At 46.0% G+C, this 14,854-nt stretch overlaps 1 protein-coding gene across 3 annotated transcripts in view; it reads left to right on the top strand.

The window, feature by feature from the left end:
* Nucleotides 1–14,854, top strand: part of LOC115108418 (breast cancer anti-estrogen resistance protein 3 homolog) — a 113,011-nt gene that overhangs the window by 68,080 nt on the left and 30,077 nt on the right. The window contains exon 1 of one of the 3 annotated variants that reach the window (XM_029632708.2): nucleotides 8,678–8,991. The exons of the other annotated variants lie outside the window; for them this stretch is intronic. Coding sequence (XP_029488568.1) covers nucleotides 8,908–8,991 — 84 coding nt within the window. The 5' untranslated portion in view covers nucleotides 8,678–8,907. Of the gene's footprint in view, nucleotides 1–8,677; nucleotides 8,992–14,854 lie in introns of those variants that run through there. 3 annotated transcript variants of the gene reach the window in all.

Raw genomic sequence — 14,854 nt, 5'->3', positions numbered from 1 at the left:
CTTCAGAAAAACACACAGCAGCTTCTCTCTTTCACTCTCTCTCTCTGATGGTGTGTTAATCAGAGCAGCACTGTTGGTAGGGGGCTTCAGAAAAACACACAGCAGCTTCTCTCTTTCACTCTCTCTCTGATGGTGTGTTAATCAGAGCAGCACTGTTGGTAGGGGGCTTCAGAAAAACACACAGCAGCTTCTCTGATGGTGTGTTAATCTTTCACTCTCTCTCTCTGATGGTGTGTTAATCAGAGCAGCACTGTTGGTAGGGGGCTTCAGAAAAACACACAGCAGCTTCTCTCTTTCACTCTCTCTCTCTGATGGTGTGTTAATCAGAGCAGCACTGTTGGTAGGGGGCTTCAGAAAAACACACAGCAGCTTCTCTCTTTCACTCTCTCTCTCTGATGGTGTGTTAATCAGAGCAGCACTGTTGGTAGGGGGCTTCAGAAAAACACACAGCAGCTTCTCTCTTTCACTCTCTCTCTCTGATGGTGTGTTAATCAGAGCAGCACTGTTGGTAGGGGGCTTCAGAAAAACACACAGCAGCTTCTCTCTTTCACTCTCTCTCTCTGATGGTGTGTTAATCAGAGCAGCACTGTTGGTAGGGGCTTCAGAAAAACACACAGCAGCTTCTCTCTTTCACTCTCTCTCTCTGATGGTGTGTTAATCAGAGCAGCACTGTTGGTAGGGGGCTTCAGAAAACACACAGCAGCTTCTCTCTTTCACTCTCTCTCTGATGGTGTGTTAATCAGAGCAGCACTGTTGGTAGGGGGCTTCAGAAAAACACACAGCAGCTTCTCTCTTTCACTCTCTCTCTCTGATGGTGTGTTAATCAGAGCAGCACTGTTGGTAGGGGCTTCAGAAAAACACACAGCAGCTTCTCTCTTTCACTCTCTCTCTGATGGTGTGTTAATCAGAGCAGCACTGTTGGTAGGGGGCTTCAGAAAAACACACAGCAGCTTCTCTCTTTCACTCTCTCTCTCTGATGGTGTGTTAATCAGAGCAGCACTGTTGGTAGGGGGCTTCAGAAAAACACACAGCAGCTTCTCTCTTTCACTCTCTCTCTGATGGTGTGTTAATCAGAGCAGCACTGTTGGTAGGGGGCTTCAGAAAAACACACAGCAGCTTCTCTCTTTCACTCTCTCTCTCTGATGGTGTGTTAATCAGAGCAGCACTGTTGGTAGGGGGCTTCAGAAAAACACACAGCAGCTTCTCTCTTTCACTCTCTCTCTCTGATGGTGTGTTAATCAGAGCAGCACTGTTGGTAGGGGCTTCAGAAAAACACACAGCAGCTTCTCTCTTTCACTCTCTCTCTGATGGTGTGTTAATCAGAGCAGCACTGTTGGTAGGGGGCTTCAGAAAAACACACAGCAGCTTCTCTCTTTCACTCTCTCTCTGATGGTGTGTTAATCAGAGCAGCACTGTTGGTAGGGGGCTTCAGAAAAACACACAGCAGCTTCTCTCTTTCACTCTCTCTGATGGTGTGTTAATCAGAGCAGCACTGTTGGTAGGGGAAAACACACAGCAGCTTCAGAAAAACACACAGCAGCTTCTCTCTTTCACTCTCTCTCTCTGATGGTGTGTTAATCAGAGCAGCACTGTTGGTAGGGGGCTTCAGAAAAACACACAGCAGCTTCTCTCTTTCACTCTCTCTCTCTGATGGTGTGTTAATCAGAGCAGCACTGTTGGTAGGGGCTTCAGAAAAACACACAGCAGCTTCTCTCTTTCACTCTCTCTCTCTGATGGTGTGTTAATCAGAGCAGCACTGTTGGTAGGGGCTTCAGAAAAACACACAGCAGCTTCTCTCTTTCACTCTCTCTCTCTGATGGTGTGTTAATCAGAGCAGCACTGTTGGTAGGGGGCTTCAGAAAAACACACAGCAGCTTCTCTCTTTCACTCTCTCTCTCTGATGGTGTGTTAATCAGAGCAGCACTGTTGGTAGGGGGCTTCAGAAAAACACACAGCAGCTTCTCTCTTTCACTCTCTCTCTGATGGTGTGTTAATCAGAGCAGCACTGTTGGTAGGGGCTTCAGAAAAACACACAGCAGCTTCTCTCTTTCACTTCTCTCTCTCTGATGGTGTGTTAATCAGAGCAGCACTGTTGGTAGGGGGCTTCAGAAAAACACACAGCAGCTTCTCTCTTTCACTCTCTCTCTCTGATGGTGTGTTAATCAGAGCAGCACTGTTGGTAGGGGGCTTCAGAAAACACACAGCAGCTTCTCTCTTTCACTCTCTCTCTGATGGTGTGTTAATCAGAGCAGCACTGTTGGTAGGGGGCTTCAGAAAAACACACAGCAGCTTCTCTCTTTCACTCTCTCTCTGATGGTGTGTTAATCAGAGCAGCACTGTTGGTAGGGGGCTTCAGAAAACACACAGCAGCTTCTCTCTTTCACTCTCTCTCTCTGATGGTGTGTTAATCAGAGCAGCACTGTTGGTAGGGGCTTCAGAAAAACACACAGCAGCTTCTCTCTTTCACTCTCTCTCTCTGATGGTGTGTTAATCAGAGCAGCACTGTTGGTAGGGGGCTTCAGAAAACACACAGCAGCTTCTCTCTTTCACTCTCTCTCTCTGATGGTGTGTTAATCAGAGCAGCACTGTTGGTAGGGGGCTTCAGAAAACACACAGCAGCTTCTCTCTTTCACTCTCTCTCTGATGGTGTGTTAATCAGAGCAGCACTGTTGGTAGGGGGCTTCAGAAAAACACACAGCAGCTTCTCTCTTTCACTCTCTCTCTGATGGTGTGTTAATCAGAGCAGCACTGTTGGTAGGGGCTTCAGAAAAACACACAGCAGCTTCTCTCTTTCACTCTCTCTCTGATGGTGTGTTAATCAGAGCAGCACTGTTGGTAGGGGGCTTCAGAAAAACACACAGCAGCTTCTCTCTTTCACTCTCTCTCTGATGGTGTGTTAATCAGAGCAGCACTGTTGGTAGGGGGCTTCAGAAAAACACACAGCAGCTTGATGGTCTGTTGGTAGGGGGCTTCTTTCAGCTCTCTCTGATGGTGTGTTAATCAGAGCAGCACTGTTGGTAGGGGGCTTCAGAAAAACACACAGCAGCTTCTCTCTTTCACTCTCTCTCTCTGATGGTGTGTTAATCAGAGCAGCACTGTTGGTAGGGGCTTCAGAAAAACACACAGCAGCTTCTCTCTTTCACTCTCTCTCTCTGATGGTGTGTTAATCAGAGCAGCACTGTTGGTAGGGGGCTTCAGAAAACACACAGCAGCTTCTCTCTTTCACTCTCTCTCTGATGGTGTGTTAATCAGAGCAGCACTGTTGGTAGGGGGCTTCAGAAAAACACACAGCAGCTTCTCTCTTTCACTCTCTCTCTCTGATGGTGTGTTAATCAGAGCAGCACTGTTGGTAGGGGGCTTCAGAAAAACACACAGCAGCTTCTCTCTTTCACTCTCTCTCTCTGATGGTGTGTTAATCAGAGCAGCACTGTTGGTAGGGGGCTTCAGAAAACACAGCAGCTTCTCTCTTTCACTCTCTCTCTCTGATGGTGTGTTAATCAGAGCAGCACTGTTGGTAGGGGCTTCAGAAAAACACACAGCAGCTTCTCTCTTTCACTCTCTCTCTGATGGTGTGTTAATCAGAGCAGCACTGTTGGTAGGGGGCTTCAGAAAAACACACAGCAGCTTCTCTCTTTCACTCTCTCTGATGGTGTGTTAATCAGAGCAGCACTGTTGGTAGGGGGCTTCAGAAAAACACACAGCAGCTTCTCTCTTTCACTCTCTCTCTCTGATGGTGTGTTAATCAGAGCAGCACTGTTGGTAGGGGGCTTCAGAAAAACACACAGCAGCTTCTCTCTTTCACTCTCTCTCTCTGATGGTGTGTTAATCAGAGCAGCACTGTTGGTAGGGGGCTTCAGAAAAACACACAGCAGCTTCTCTCTTTCACTCTCTCTCTGATGGTGTGTTAATCAGAGCAGCACTGTTGGTAGGGGCTTCAGAAAAACACACAGCAGCTTCTCTCTTTCACTCTCTCTCTGATGGTGTGTTAATCAGAGCAGCACTGTTGGTAGGGGGCTTCAGAAAAACACACAGCAGCTTCTCTCTTTCACTCTCTCTCTGATGGTGTGTTAATCAGAGCAGCACTGTTGGTAGGGGGCTTCAGAAAAACACACAGCAGCTTCTCTCTTTCACTCTCTCTCTGATGGTGTGTTAATCAGAGCAGCACTGTTGGTAGGGGGCTTCAGAAAAACACACAGCAGCTTCTCTCTTTCACTCTCTCTCTGATGGTGTGTTAATCAGAGCAGCACTGTTGGTAGGAAAAACACACAGGCTTCAGAAAAACACACAGCAGCTTCTCTCTTTCACTCTCTCTCTGATGGTGTGTTAATCAGAGCAGCACTGTTGGTAGGGGGCTTCAGAAAACACACAGCAGCTTCTCTCTTTCACTCTCTCTCTGATGGTGTGTTAATCAGAGCAGCACTGTTGGTAGGGGGCTTCAGAAAAACACACAGCAGCTTCTCTCTTTCACTCTCTCTCTGATGGTGTGTTAATCAGAGCAGCACTGTTGGTAGGGGCTTCAGAAAACACACAGCAGCTTCTCTCTTTCACTCTCTCTCTCTGATGGTGTGTTAATCAGAGCAGCACTGTTGGTAGGGGGCTTCAGAAAAACACACAGCAGCTTCTCTCTTTCACTCTCTCTCTCTGATGGTGTGTTAATCAGAGCAGCACTGTTGGTAGGGGCTTCAGAAAAACACACAGCAGCTTCTCTCTTTCACTCTCTCTCTGATGGTGTGTTAATCAGAGCAGCACTGTTGGTAGGGGGCTTCAGAAAAACACAGCAGCTTCTCTCTTTCACTCTCTCTCTCTGATGGTGTGTTAATCAGAGCAGCACTGTTGGTAGGGGGCTTCAGAAAAACACACAGCAGCTTCTCTCTTTCACTCTCTCTCTCTGATGGTGTGTTAATCAGAGCAGCACTGTTGGTAGGGGGGCTTCAGAAAAACACACAGCAGCTTCTCTCTTTCACTCTCTCTCTGATGGTGTGTTAATCAGAGCAGCACTGTTGGTAGGGGGCTTCAGAAAAACACACAGCAGCTTCTCTCTTTCACTCTCTCTCTCTGATGGTGTGTTAATCAGAGCAGCACTGTTGGTAGGGGGCTTCAGAAAAACACACAGCAGCTTCTCTCTTTCACTCTCTCTCTGATGGTGTGTTAATCAGAGCAGCACTGTTGGTAGGGGGCTTCAGAAAACACACAGCAGCTTCTCTCTTTCACTCTCTCTGATGATGGTGTGTTAATCAGAGCAGCACTGTTGGTAGGGGGCTTCAGAAAAACACACAGCAGCTTCTCTCTTTCACTCTCTCTCTCTGATGGTGTGTTAATCAGAGCAGCACTGTTGGTAGGGGGCTTCAGAAAACACACAGCAGCTTCTCTCTTTCACTCTCTCTCTGATGGTGTGTTAATCAGAGCAGCACTGTTGGTAGGGGCTTCAGAAAAACACACAGCAGCTTCTCTCTTTCACTCTCTCTCTCTGATGGTGTGTTAATCAGAGCAGCACTGTTGGTAGGGGGCTTCAGAAAAACACACAGCAGCTTCTCTCTTTCACTCTCTCTCTCTGATGGTGTGTTAATCAGAGCAGCACTGTTGGTAGGGGGCTTCAGAAAAACACACAGCAGCTTCTCTCTTTCACTCTCTCTCTGATGGTGTGTTAATCAGAGCAGCACTGTTGGTAGGGGGCTTCAGAAAAACACACAGCAGCTTCTCTCTTTCACTCTCTCTCTGATGGTGTGTTAATCAGAGCAGCACTGTTGGTAGGGGGCTTCAGAAAAACACACAGCAGCTTCTCTCTTTCACTCTCTCTCTCTGATGGTGTGTTAATCAGAGCAGCACTGTTGGTAGGGGGCTTCAGAAAAACACACAGCAGCTTCTCTCTTTCACTCTCTCTCTCTGATGGTGTGTTAATCAGAGCAGCACTGTTGGTAGGGGGCTTCAGAAAAACACACAGCAGCTTCTCTCTTTCACTCTCTCTCTGATGGTGTGTTAATCAGAGCAGCACTGTTGGTAGGGGGCTTCAGAAAACACACAGCAGCTTCTCTCTTTCACTCTCTCTCTCTGATGGTGTGTTAATCAGAGCAGCACTGTTGGTAGGGGGCTTCAGAAAAACACACAGCAGCTTCTCTCTTTCACTCTCTCTCTCTGATGGTGTGTTAATCAGAGCAGCACTGTTGGTAGGGGGCTTCAGAAAAACACACAGCAGCTTCTCTCTTTCACTCTCTCTCTGATGGTGTGTTAATCAGAGCAGCACTGTTGGTAGGGGGCTTCAGAAAAACACACAGCAGCTTCTCTCTTTCACTCTCTCTCTCTGATGGTGTGTTAATCAGAGCAGCACTGTTGGTAGGGGGCTTCAGAAAAATCACACAGCAGCTTCTCTCTTTCACTCTCTCTCTGATGGTGTGTTAATCAGAGCAGCACTGTTGGTAGGGGCTTCAGAAAAACACACAGCAGCTTCTCTCTTTCACTCTCTCTCTCTGATGGTGTGTTAATCAGAGCAGCACTGTTGGTAGGGGGCTTCAGAAAAACACACAGCAGCTTCTCTCTTTCACTCTCTCTCTCTGATGGTGTGTTAATCAGAGCAGCACTGTTGGTAGGGGGCTTCAGAAAAACACACAGCAGCTTCTCTCTTTCACTCTCTCTCTCTGATGGTGTGTTAATCAGAGCAGCACTGTTGGTAGGGGGCTTCAGAAAAACACACAGCAGCTTCTCTCTTTCACTCTCTCTCTCTGATGGTGTGTTAATCAGAGCAGCACTGTTGGTAGGGGGCTTCAGAAAAACACACAGCAGCTTCTCTCTTTCACTCTCTCTCTCTGATGGTGTGTTAATCAGAGCAGCACTGTTGGTAGGGGTTTCAGAAAACACACAGCAGCTTCTCTCTTTCACTCTCTCTCTCTGATGGTGTGTTAATCAGAGCAGCACTGTTGGTAGGGGGCTTCAGAAAAACACAGCAGCTTCTCTCTTTCACTCTCTCTCTGATGGTGTGTTAATCAGAGCAGCACTGTTGGTAGGGGCTTCAGAAAAACACACAGCAGCTTCTCTCTTTCACTCTCTCTCTCTGATGGTGTGTTAATCAGAGCAGCACTGTTGGTAGGGGGCTTCAGAAAAACACACAGCAGCTTCTCTCTTTCACTCTCTCTCTCTGATGGTGTGTTAATCAGAGCAGCACTGTTGGTAGGGGGCTTCAGAAAAACACACAGCAGCTTCTCTCTTTCACTCTCTCTCTCTGATGGTGTGTTAATCAGAGCAGCACTGTTGGTAGGGGCTTCAGAAAAACACACAGCAGCTTCTCTCTTTCACTCTCTCTCTGATGGTGTGTTAATCAGAGCAGCACTGTTGGTAGGGGCTTCAGAAAAACACACAGCAGCTTCTCTCTTTCACTCTCTCTCTGATGGTGTGTTAATCAGAGCAGCACTGTTGGTAGGGGGCTTCAGAAAACACACAGCAGCTTCTCTCTTTCACTCTCTCTCTGATGGTGTGTTAATCAGAGCAGCACTGTTGGTAGGGGGCTTCAGAAAAACACACAGCAGCTTCTCTCTTTCACTCTCTCTCTGATGGTGTGTTAATCAGAGCAGCACTGTTGGTAGGGGGCTTCAGAAAAACACACAGCAGCTTCTCTCTTTCACTCTCTCTCTGATGGTGTGTTAATCAGAGCAGCACTGTTGGTAGGGGGCTTCAGAAAACACACAGCAGCTTCTCTCTTTCACTCTCTCTCTCTGATGGTGTGTTAATCAGAGCAGCACTGTTGGTAGGGGGCTTCAGAAAAACACACAGCAGCTTCTCTCTTTCACTCTCTCTCTCTGATGGTGTGTTAATCAGAGCAGCACTGTTGGTAGGGGGCTTCAGAAAAACACACAGCAGCTTCTCTCTTTCACTCTCTCTCTCTGATGGTGTGTTAATCAGAGCAGCACTGTTGGTAGGGGCTTCAGAAAAACACACAGCAGCTTCTCTCTTTCACTCTCTCTCTCTGATGGTGTGTTAATCAGAGCAGCACTGTTGGTAGGGGGCTTCAGAAAAACACACAGCAGCTTCTCTCTTTCACTCTCTCTCTCTGATGGTGTGTTAATCAGAGCAGCACTGTTGGTAGGGGGCTTCAGAAAAACACACAGCAGCTTCTCTTTCTCAATCTTTTTACCTCCTCTCTCTGATGGTGTGTTAATCAGAGCAGCACTGTTGGTAGGGGGCTTCAGAAAAACACACATCAGCTTCTCTCTTTCACTCTCTCTCTCTCTTAATCTTTTTACCTCCTCTCTCTGATGGTGTGTTAATCAGAGCAGCACTGTTGGTAGGGGTAGGGGGCTTCAGAAAAACACACAGCAGCTTCTCTCTTTCACTCTCTCTCTCTTAATCTTTTTACCTCCTCTCTCTGATGGTGTTAATCAGAGCAGCACTGTTGGTAGGAGTAGGGGGCTTCAGAAAAACACACAGCAGCTTCTCACTTTATCTCTCCCTCTCTTTCGCTTTCGACCTTCCCATCTCTCTCTCTCTCTCTCTCTCTCACTCTCTCTCTCTCTCTCTCTCTCTCTCGCTTTCTACCCCCCCTCTCTCTCTCTTCTCTAAACTCAGCCAGTGGTGAGAGGGGGTTGCTGGGGGTTAGTCTTAGTAGAGCCAGAGGCAGTAGAGGTAGAGGTAGTTCCCTCCCAGCTGGCTAAGATTTCATTTGCGGGAGAGCAAAATCACATAGGGATTCCAAAGCTCCATACATGGAGCTCCGGGACTGAGTGAAGCAGCATGGTGTGGTGTGTTCACTGTGTAGCGCACAGAGAACAGAACTGCTTCGACTGAAAAAGAGAGAGACTAGAGAGAGAGAGCCACAGAGTGAGCTGCTACCATGTTCACACCCCTGGTGCGACAGAAGTGAATACTAACTGAGATTCTCTGTAGTTTTTGGAGTGGCTTTTACTGTGAGAGGGGTGAGAGATGTCGGAGAGATGCAATGTTCTGAGGACCTTAACTGCAGCCCTGTGCTGCTTTTACCAGAAGAGCTCCGTCATCGGGGCCAAGGTGAGTGACAGACAGACAGACAGACAGGCATTGTGTCACCTGTTCACACAGTAGCATTCACATTACAACATAATCAGTGTATTGCATGTTTTAAACCCAGGTAATCTGAATGGCATGCGCTGTACTTCCTGTAATTACTTCTGTACTTTAGTGAAAGGAAAAGTCTCTGATTCGTCCCCTGTAATCTTACTCTTAAAAGCTTTGTTTTGGCCTAACAGGCTTATCCGATGGTAATTTAAATGAATCATCAGTTGCTCCTTTAAAAGGAGGCTTTATCCTTGATCCCTTACTTTAGCCTGGGTATTTGGATGTGATGAATGTGTCCTCTGTGGACTGTGGGAGTGCTTAACATGTTTTTTTTTTCACAATCTATTGTGTATTAACTGGTCCATGTGGATTGTTTCTCTGATGTGGGATAGAGAGGACTTTTACTTTCTTTTTGTGTTTTTCTATGCTCTGTGCTGCCTGGCCCATATGTCTGAGTCAAAGCTTTAAATAGCCTAGTCAGTGGGTGCTAGTTGGTTTTTATTGTCCCAACCAAGACATACTGTTTAGATATATGACTGTTTTCATTATAGTAAGTGAAGACGTCTGCCAGACACCTCACTCCATGTGACGACTTTCTGGAGCTGGAGAGTGATGCTAAGTGTGTGTGTGTGTGTGTGTGTGTGTGTGTGTGTGTGTGTGACTGTGCCCTTGCACTCAAATAAATGTGTGAGATCTCATCTGTAAATATCAGTGTATTTGAGTTAGCATGAATTCACATTCCATTAGCTTGTGTTTTTCAACCTGGACTCAGGAATAGAGGTAACATAGTAAATATAAATATGTCTCCCTCCATGTAGTATGATAGGTTGCGTATGGTATATATTAATTTGTGGATGTCCATCATCCATTTCGTATGGTAAGTTATGAATTACAATTTGATATATTACGAATTGCAATTCATATCATATATTACGAATTGCAATTCATATCATATATTACGAATTGCAATTTGTACAATATGTTATGAATTACAATTTGTTGTAGCTAGCGTTAGCTAGGTTAAGGTTAGGGGTTAAGATTAGGGTTAAGGTTAGGGGTTAAGGGTTAGCTAACATGCTAAGTAGTTGCAAAGTTGCTAATTAGCTAAAATGCTAAAGTTGTCCGTGATGTGATTCGACCACACATTTGGGTCCTGTCCAACCTCCCCCTTAAGCAACCTTCTGTCTTATGTAACCATACCAAGTGTAACATAACAGATTAAAATTTACTATGTTACGTCTTTGAGGTTAGGCTGGGTTATTTAAACGCTCTTTTCACTTTCCTTTGTCCAAAGTAGGACTTGTTTTTACTCTGTCTCACTGCAGTGTTCTGCCTTTTATGTCATCAGAGGGAATTGTTGCAGTGACATTAAGTGAATTGATGGTGAGGCTTGAAATAGTGAGGCCCTATATCTGTCCCAACCGTGTTTATGGAAGTGACGTGGGCCTGTAACTCCAGAAGGGCTAGGGGGTCATGAGATGGACCAAAATTCGGACATTATTAATAGCCATTATCAGTTCTGATAATTATTCTTGGCTGGCTGAACCCCTTGTACCGTACAGTACTCTGTAATAGAGCTTTCCTTTGTACAATATTTAATACAAGTGGGTTGTAATAATAGCTGCAACAGCTAAACTGCATATGAGTGAAAAGCTTGTAGATTGAAGTGACGTTTCCCTGGAGGTCTACTGTCCCAAAGCTCATCAGTGTTAGCCACAGGGAGATCAGGCCCATCATCATCATCATCGTCTACGGTCTCTCACACTCATCTATCAGCAGGAGGTAGGGCTATTGATCTCTCTCTCTCTTTTCTTCTGTGAACCTCTCTCATCATCACCCATAGTGGAGAATGGCATGTTTTGTACAAGTCTATGATCCATCTGACTATTTTTTTATTTAATTTAATTGTACCTTTATTTAACTAGGCAAGTCAGTTAAGAACAAATTCTTATTTTCAATAATGGCCTAGGAACAGTGGGTTAACTGCCTGTTCAGGGGCAGAACGACAGATTTGTACCTTGTCAGCTCGGGGGTTTGAACTTGCAACCTTCCGGTTACTAGTCCAATGCTCTAACCACTAGGCTACCCTGCCGCCCCATCATCATCTTAAGGGGAGATATTTCCCCCCAAAATAGCCCACAATTTGTGGTTCCTCGCATCTGGCCAGTTGAACCCAACGGACCCCAGAGAGTCCGGGAAGTCTGCTAGCTAAGACATGGGCTCTGTTTTGTTTGGCCCAGGCTTAAAATAGCTCTAGGGGTTGTTCGGACAGGCTGGTCTGTGTGTGGGGGTCGGAGGAGGGGGTCACGGGGGGAACACAGTGGGCAGTGTTGGGGCTCTGGGCTCTGGTGCATGGGGTCATTGAAGAGGGAGAGAGAGAGAGACAGAGGGAGAATTACACAGGGGCCTGTGCTATGTGAGAGGATATAGGCCAAGCTACTGTAACTACTGAAAGACATCTCACTAATTTCCTCTCCATGAAAACAACACCCAACTGCAGCTTTAGACTTAGCACTATTAAAGGACCCAGGCAGCTCAGCAGCACAGCTGGGAGTGGAGGACAACCATGTAGAGCCAAGGATCTGTATGCTGAGGGTGCAAACCCCACACACACTCTAGAAGGCCAGTGTAGATTAACAGGCTTGCTCACTTACATACATCACTCATGTCTATTAACACCCTATACTGATGCAATATGCACTGTCCCATTATAACACACACATTATGTTCTTCTATCCTCGTGGGGACCTACAATTTATTTCCGTTCAAAATCCTATTTTCCCTAACCCTACACTTAACACGTAACCCTAACCCTAAACCTAACCCTAAACCAATCACTAGCCCCTTACTCTAACTCTAACCATGACCCTAACTGTAACCCAAACCTTAAACCAAACCCCAAAACTTAAAATGGCCTTTATCCTCATGGGGATGTGGGAAATGTCCCCACGAGAGAGAATTTCCATTTTTCACTATCTTTGTGGGGACTTTTGGGGATTGTAGGCCCACACAAGGATAAAGGATAGAAGAACCACACACACACACACACACACACACACACACACACACACACACACACACACAGAGGTTTGAAGCTGTGTAGAACAGCATGGGAGTGAGGTGCAGAGTGTCATCACATCAACCCCCTGACAGAAGCAGTCTGAGGTGCTCAAACAGCATGGCTGAAGCCTGTCCATCACTATTAGTACCTAATGTCATTACAGACAGGTGTGTGTCAAATCTCTGACAACTTACTCTCTCGCTTCAATTAAGCCTGCTGCTGTCTGACCAACAAATCCTTATCATCTCAATCCTGTTATTTCTCTATTTTCCTGTGTATCTTTCTTTCTTTCTCTTGTTCTCTTTCTTTCTATCCCTTAGGTATTTTTTCGTTGTGTACTCCTCAGCTCCCTCTGTTTCAGCCAGGGAGCCTCCAGCTCCTCCGTACCATGGGGTTAAGCTTGTTCTTTCTGTAGTTCAACTGCTCTGCGCTTGAGGAAACTTTAAAGATGACCACCCCGGGTTTCCAGTGATCTGGCCCAGCTGCCTTGGGTCCTTCCCCAGGATGCCAGCGCTGGGCTGGGGCCTGAGTGGAGCCCTGAGTGGTGCACTTTGGGGAAGTGGAGCGGAGTTAAGAGAAAAGCCCCAGGAAGGTGCTGATTTAACGCAGCTAAGGTGGACTCAAAAGCACATATTATTCTACTCTATCTAAACAATAAGGTCTTTCAAATGGCCAAAAAAACTCTGTGAAGAGTTGGGTTAAAGGCTTTAATCTTTTAGACAATGACAAGTTAGACCACCGATCAGAACCATGCAGCTTCGGAGAAATGTGGGCATTAAGGATGAGTTCAAAGCAGCTCAGGGCCTCTTCCATATCCATCACTTCCCATGCTTTCCTGTGTGGATTTGTCCTGCTACTGGGCATCATATTACCAATATGTTGATGTGGATGAACAGGGCTATGGAGCCATGGAGCCCAGTAGTCATAAACAGGAGAGGGGATAATGGATGGTCAGTGGACTGCAGTAGGTTTCCTGAGGGGCCTCAGACAGAGATAGGATGCCCTGATGGACCTATCAGTTTACCCCTACACAGGAAGGGTGAGCCCACGCATCAAATCACAGATGAGTGATAGAAAGGCCAAGAAAGACCATTAACTACCCCCTATCTTCCTTAACCTCTGGGACTGATGGTGTCCTCCTCTCATCGTGTCAGTGTATAAGTCAATGTTATTTTCAGCGGCAACCCGGAACATGGCCGCGTGATCAAAAGCTTAATAGGAGCCTGACTGTAGGGTCCACTGAGCCTGGTCTGAGACCAGCCTCTTTGACAACTGATGAAACTGAGGAGTATTTCTGTCTGCAATAAAGCCCTTTTGTGGGAAAGAAATACTCATTCTGATTGGCTGGCCTGGCTCACAAGTGGGTGGGCCTATGCCCTCCCAGGCCCACCCATGGCTGGCGCCCAGTCATGTGAAATACATAGATTAGGGCCTAATTTATTTATTTCAATTGACTGATTTCCTTATAGGAACTGTAACTTAATAAAATAGTTGAAATTGTTGCATGTTGCGTTTATATTTTTCTTCAGTAGATATTCTATTTTATTCTGAGAAATCATTCATACTCACAGAGATTAATATGGGGCAAGGCCATGGCGGTTCATAATCATAATCTCAAAGACAAAGCTCAGAGGTCCATAGTAAGCCAGAACCCGGTTAAAACCAGGGGTTGGAAGTGGTTCAGGGAACAGAACCCAAAAACGGAAAATAACAAACATTTTCAAGGAATAGAACGAGAACCGGGAACAAAAGTGATCTGTAAAGTTCCAGAACAGAACAGTTATTTAAAAGCATGGGAACCGGTTAATAACGTTCTTTAATGTTCCGGGCATTTTTTTCTAGTCCCACAAAAAACGCAACAAAGCGCCTATGCAAAGCCCTCCCTATGTGAATCAGAAACTTTTTCCAGCATCTGCCTGCCAGCTGAAAATCTTTTCCAGGTGTGTATGTGTAGGCTACCAGCCCCCTCCCCTCCGAAGCATAGCTGTAACCTACTCAAATCAAATTGTATTTGTCACATGCTTCATACACAACAGGTGTAGACTAACAATGCCATGCTTACTAAAAGGCCCTTCCCTTCTCAATGCAGAGAGAAAGGAAATAGAGAAATAATAGAAAAGTAGAGCAAGTAATAATAAAAGTAATAATAAATACACAGTGAGTAAAGATAACTTGGCTACATACACAGGATACCTGATTCAAGTCCCTGTGCAGGGGTACGAGGTAATTTAGGTAGATATGTACATATAACTAGGAATAAAGTGACAGATAATAAACAGTAGCAGCAGCGTATGTGATGAGTCAATAAGGGTGAATGCAGATAGTCCGGACAGCTATTTGGTTAACTATTTAACTGACTATTTAGCAGTGTTATGGCTTGGGGGTAGAAGATGATCAGGGCCCTGTTGGTTTCAGACTTTGTTTATCGGTACCGCTTGCTGTGCAGTAACAGAGAGAACACTCTATGACTTGGGTGGCTGGAGTCTTTTTAGGGTCTTTGTCTGAAATCGCCTGGTATAGAGGTCCTGGATTGTAGGGAGCTTGGCCCCAGTGATGTACTGGGCCGTATGCACTACCCTCTGTAGCGCCTTGCAGTCAGATGCCAAGCAGCTGCCATACCAAGAGGTTATGCAGCCAGTCAATATGCTCTTAATGGTGCAGCTGTATAACATTTTGAGGATCTGGGGGCCCATGCCAAATCTTTTCAGTCTCCTGAGGGGGAAGAGGCGTTGTCATGCCCTCTTCATGACTGTGTGTGTGGACCGTGATAGATCC

Source organism: Oncorhynchus nerka, linkage group LG24 (genome assembly GCF_034236695.1).
Source record: "Oncorhynchus nerka isolate Pitt River linkage group LG24, Oner_Uvic_2.0, whole genome shotgun sequence".
In the NCBI taxonomy this organism is placed as follows: Eukaryota; Metazoa; Chordata; class Actinopteri; order Salmoniformes; family Salmonidae; genus Oncorhynchus; species Oncorhynchus nerka.
Note: the sequence above shows the minus strand (reverse complement) of the source record. Positions and strands in the feature narration are given on the sequence as shown.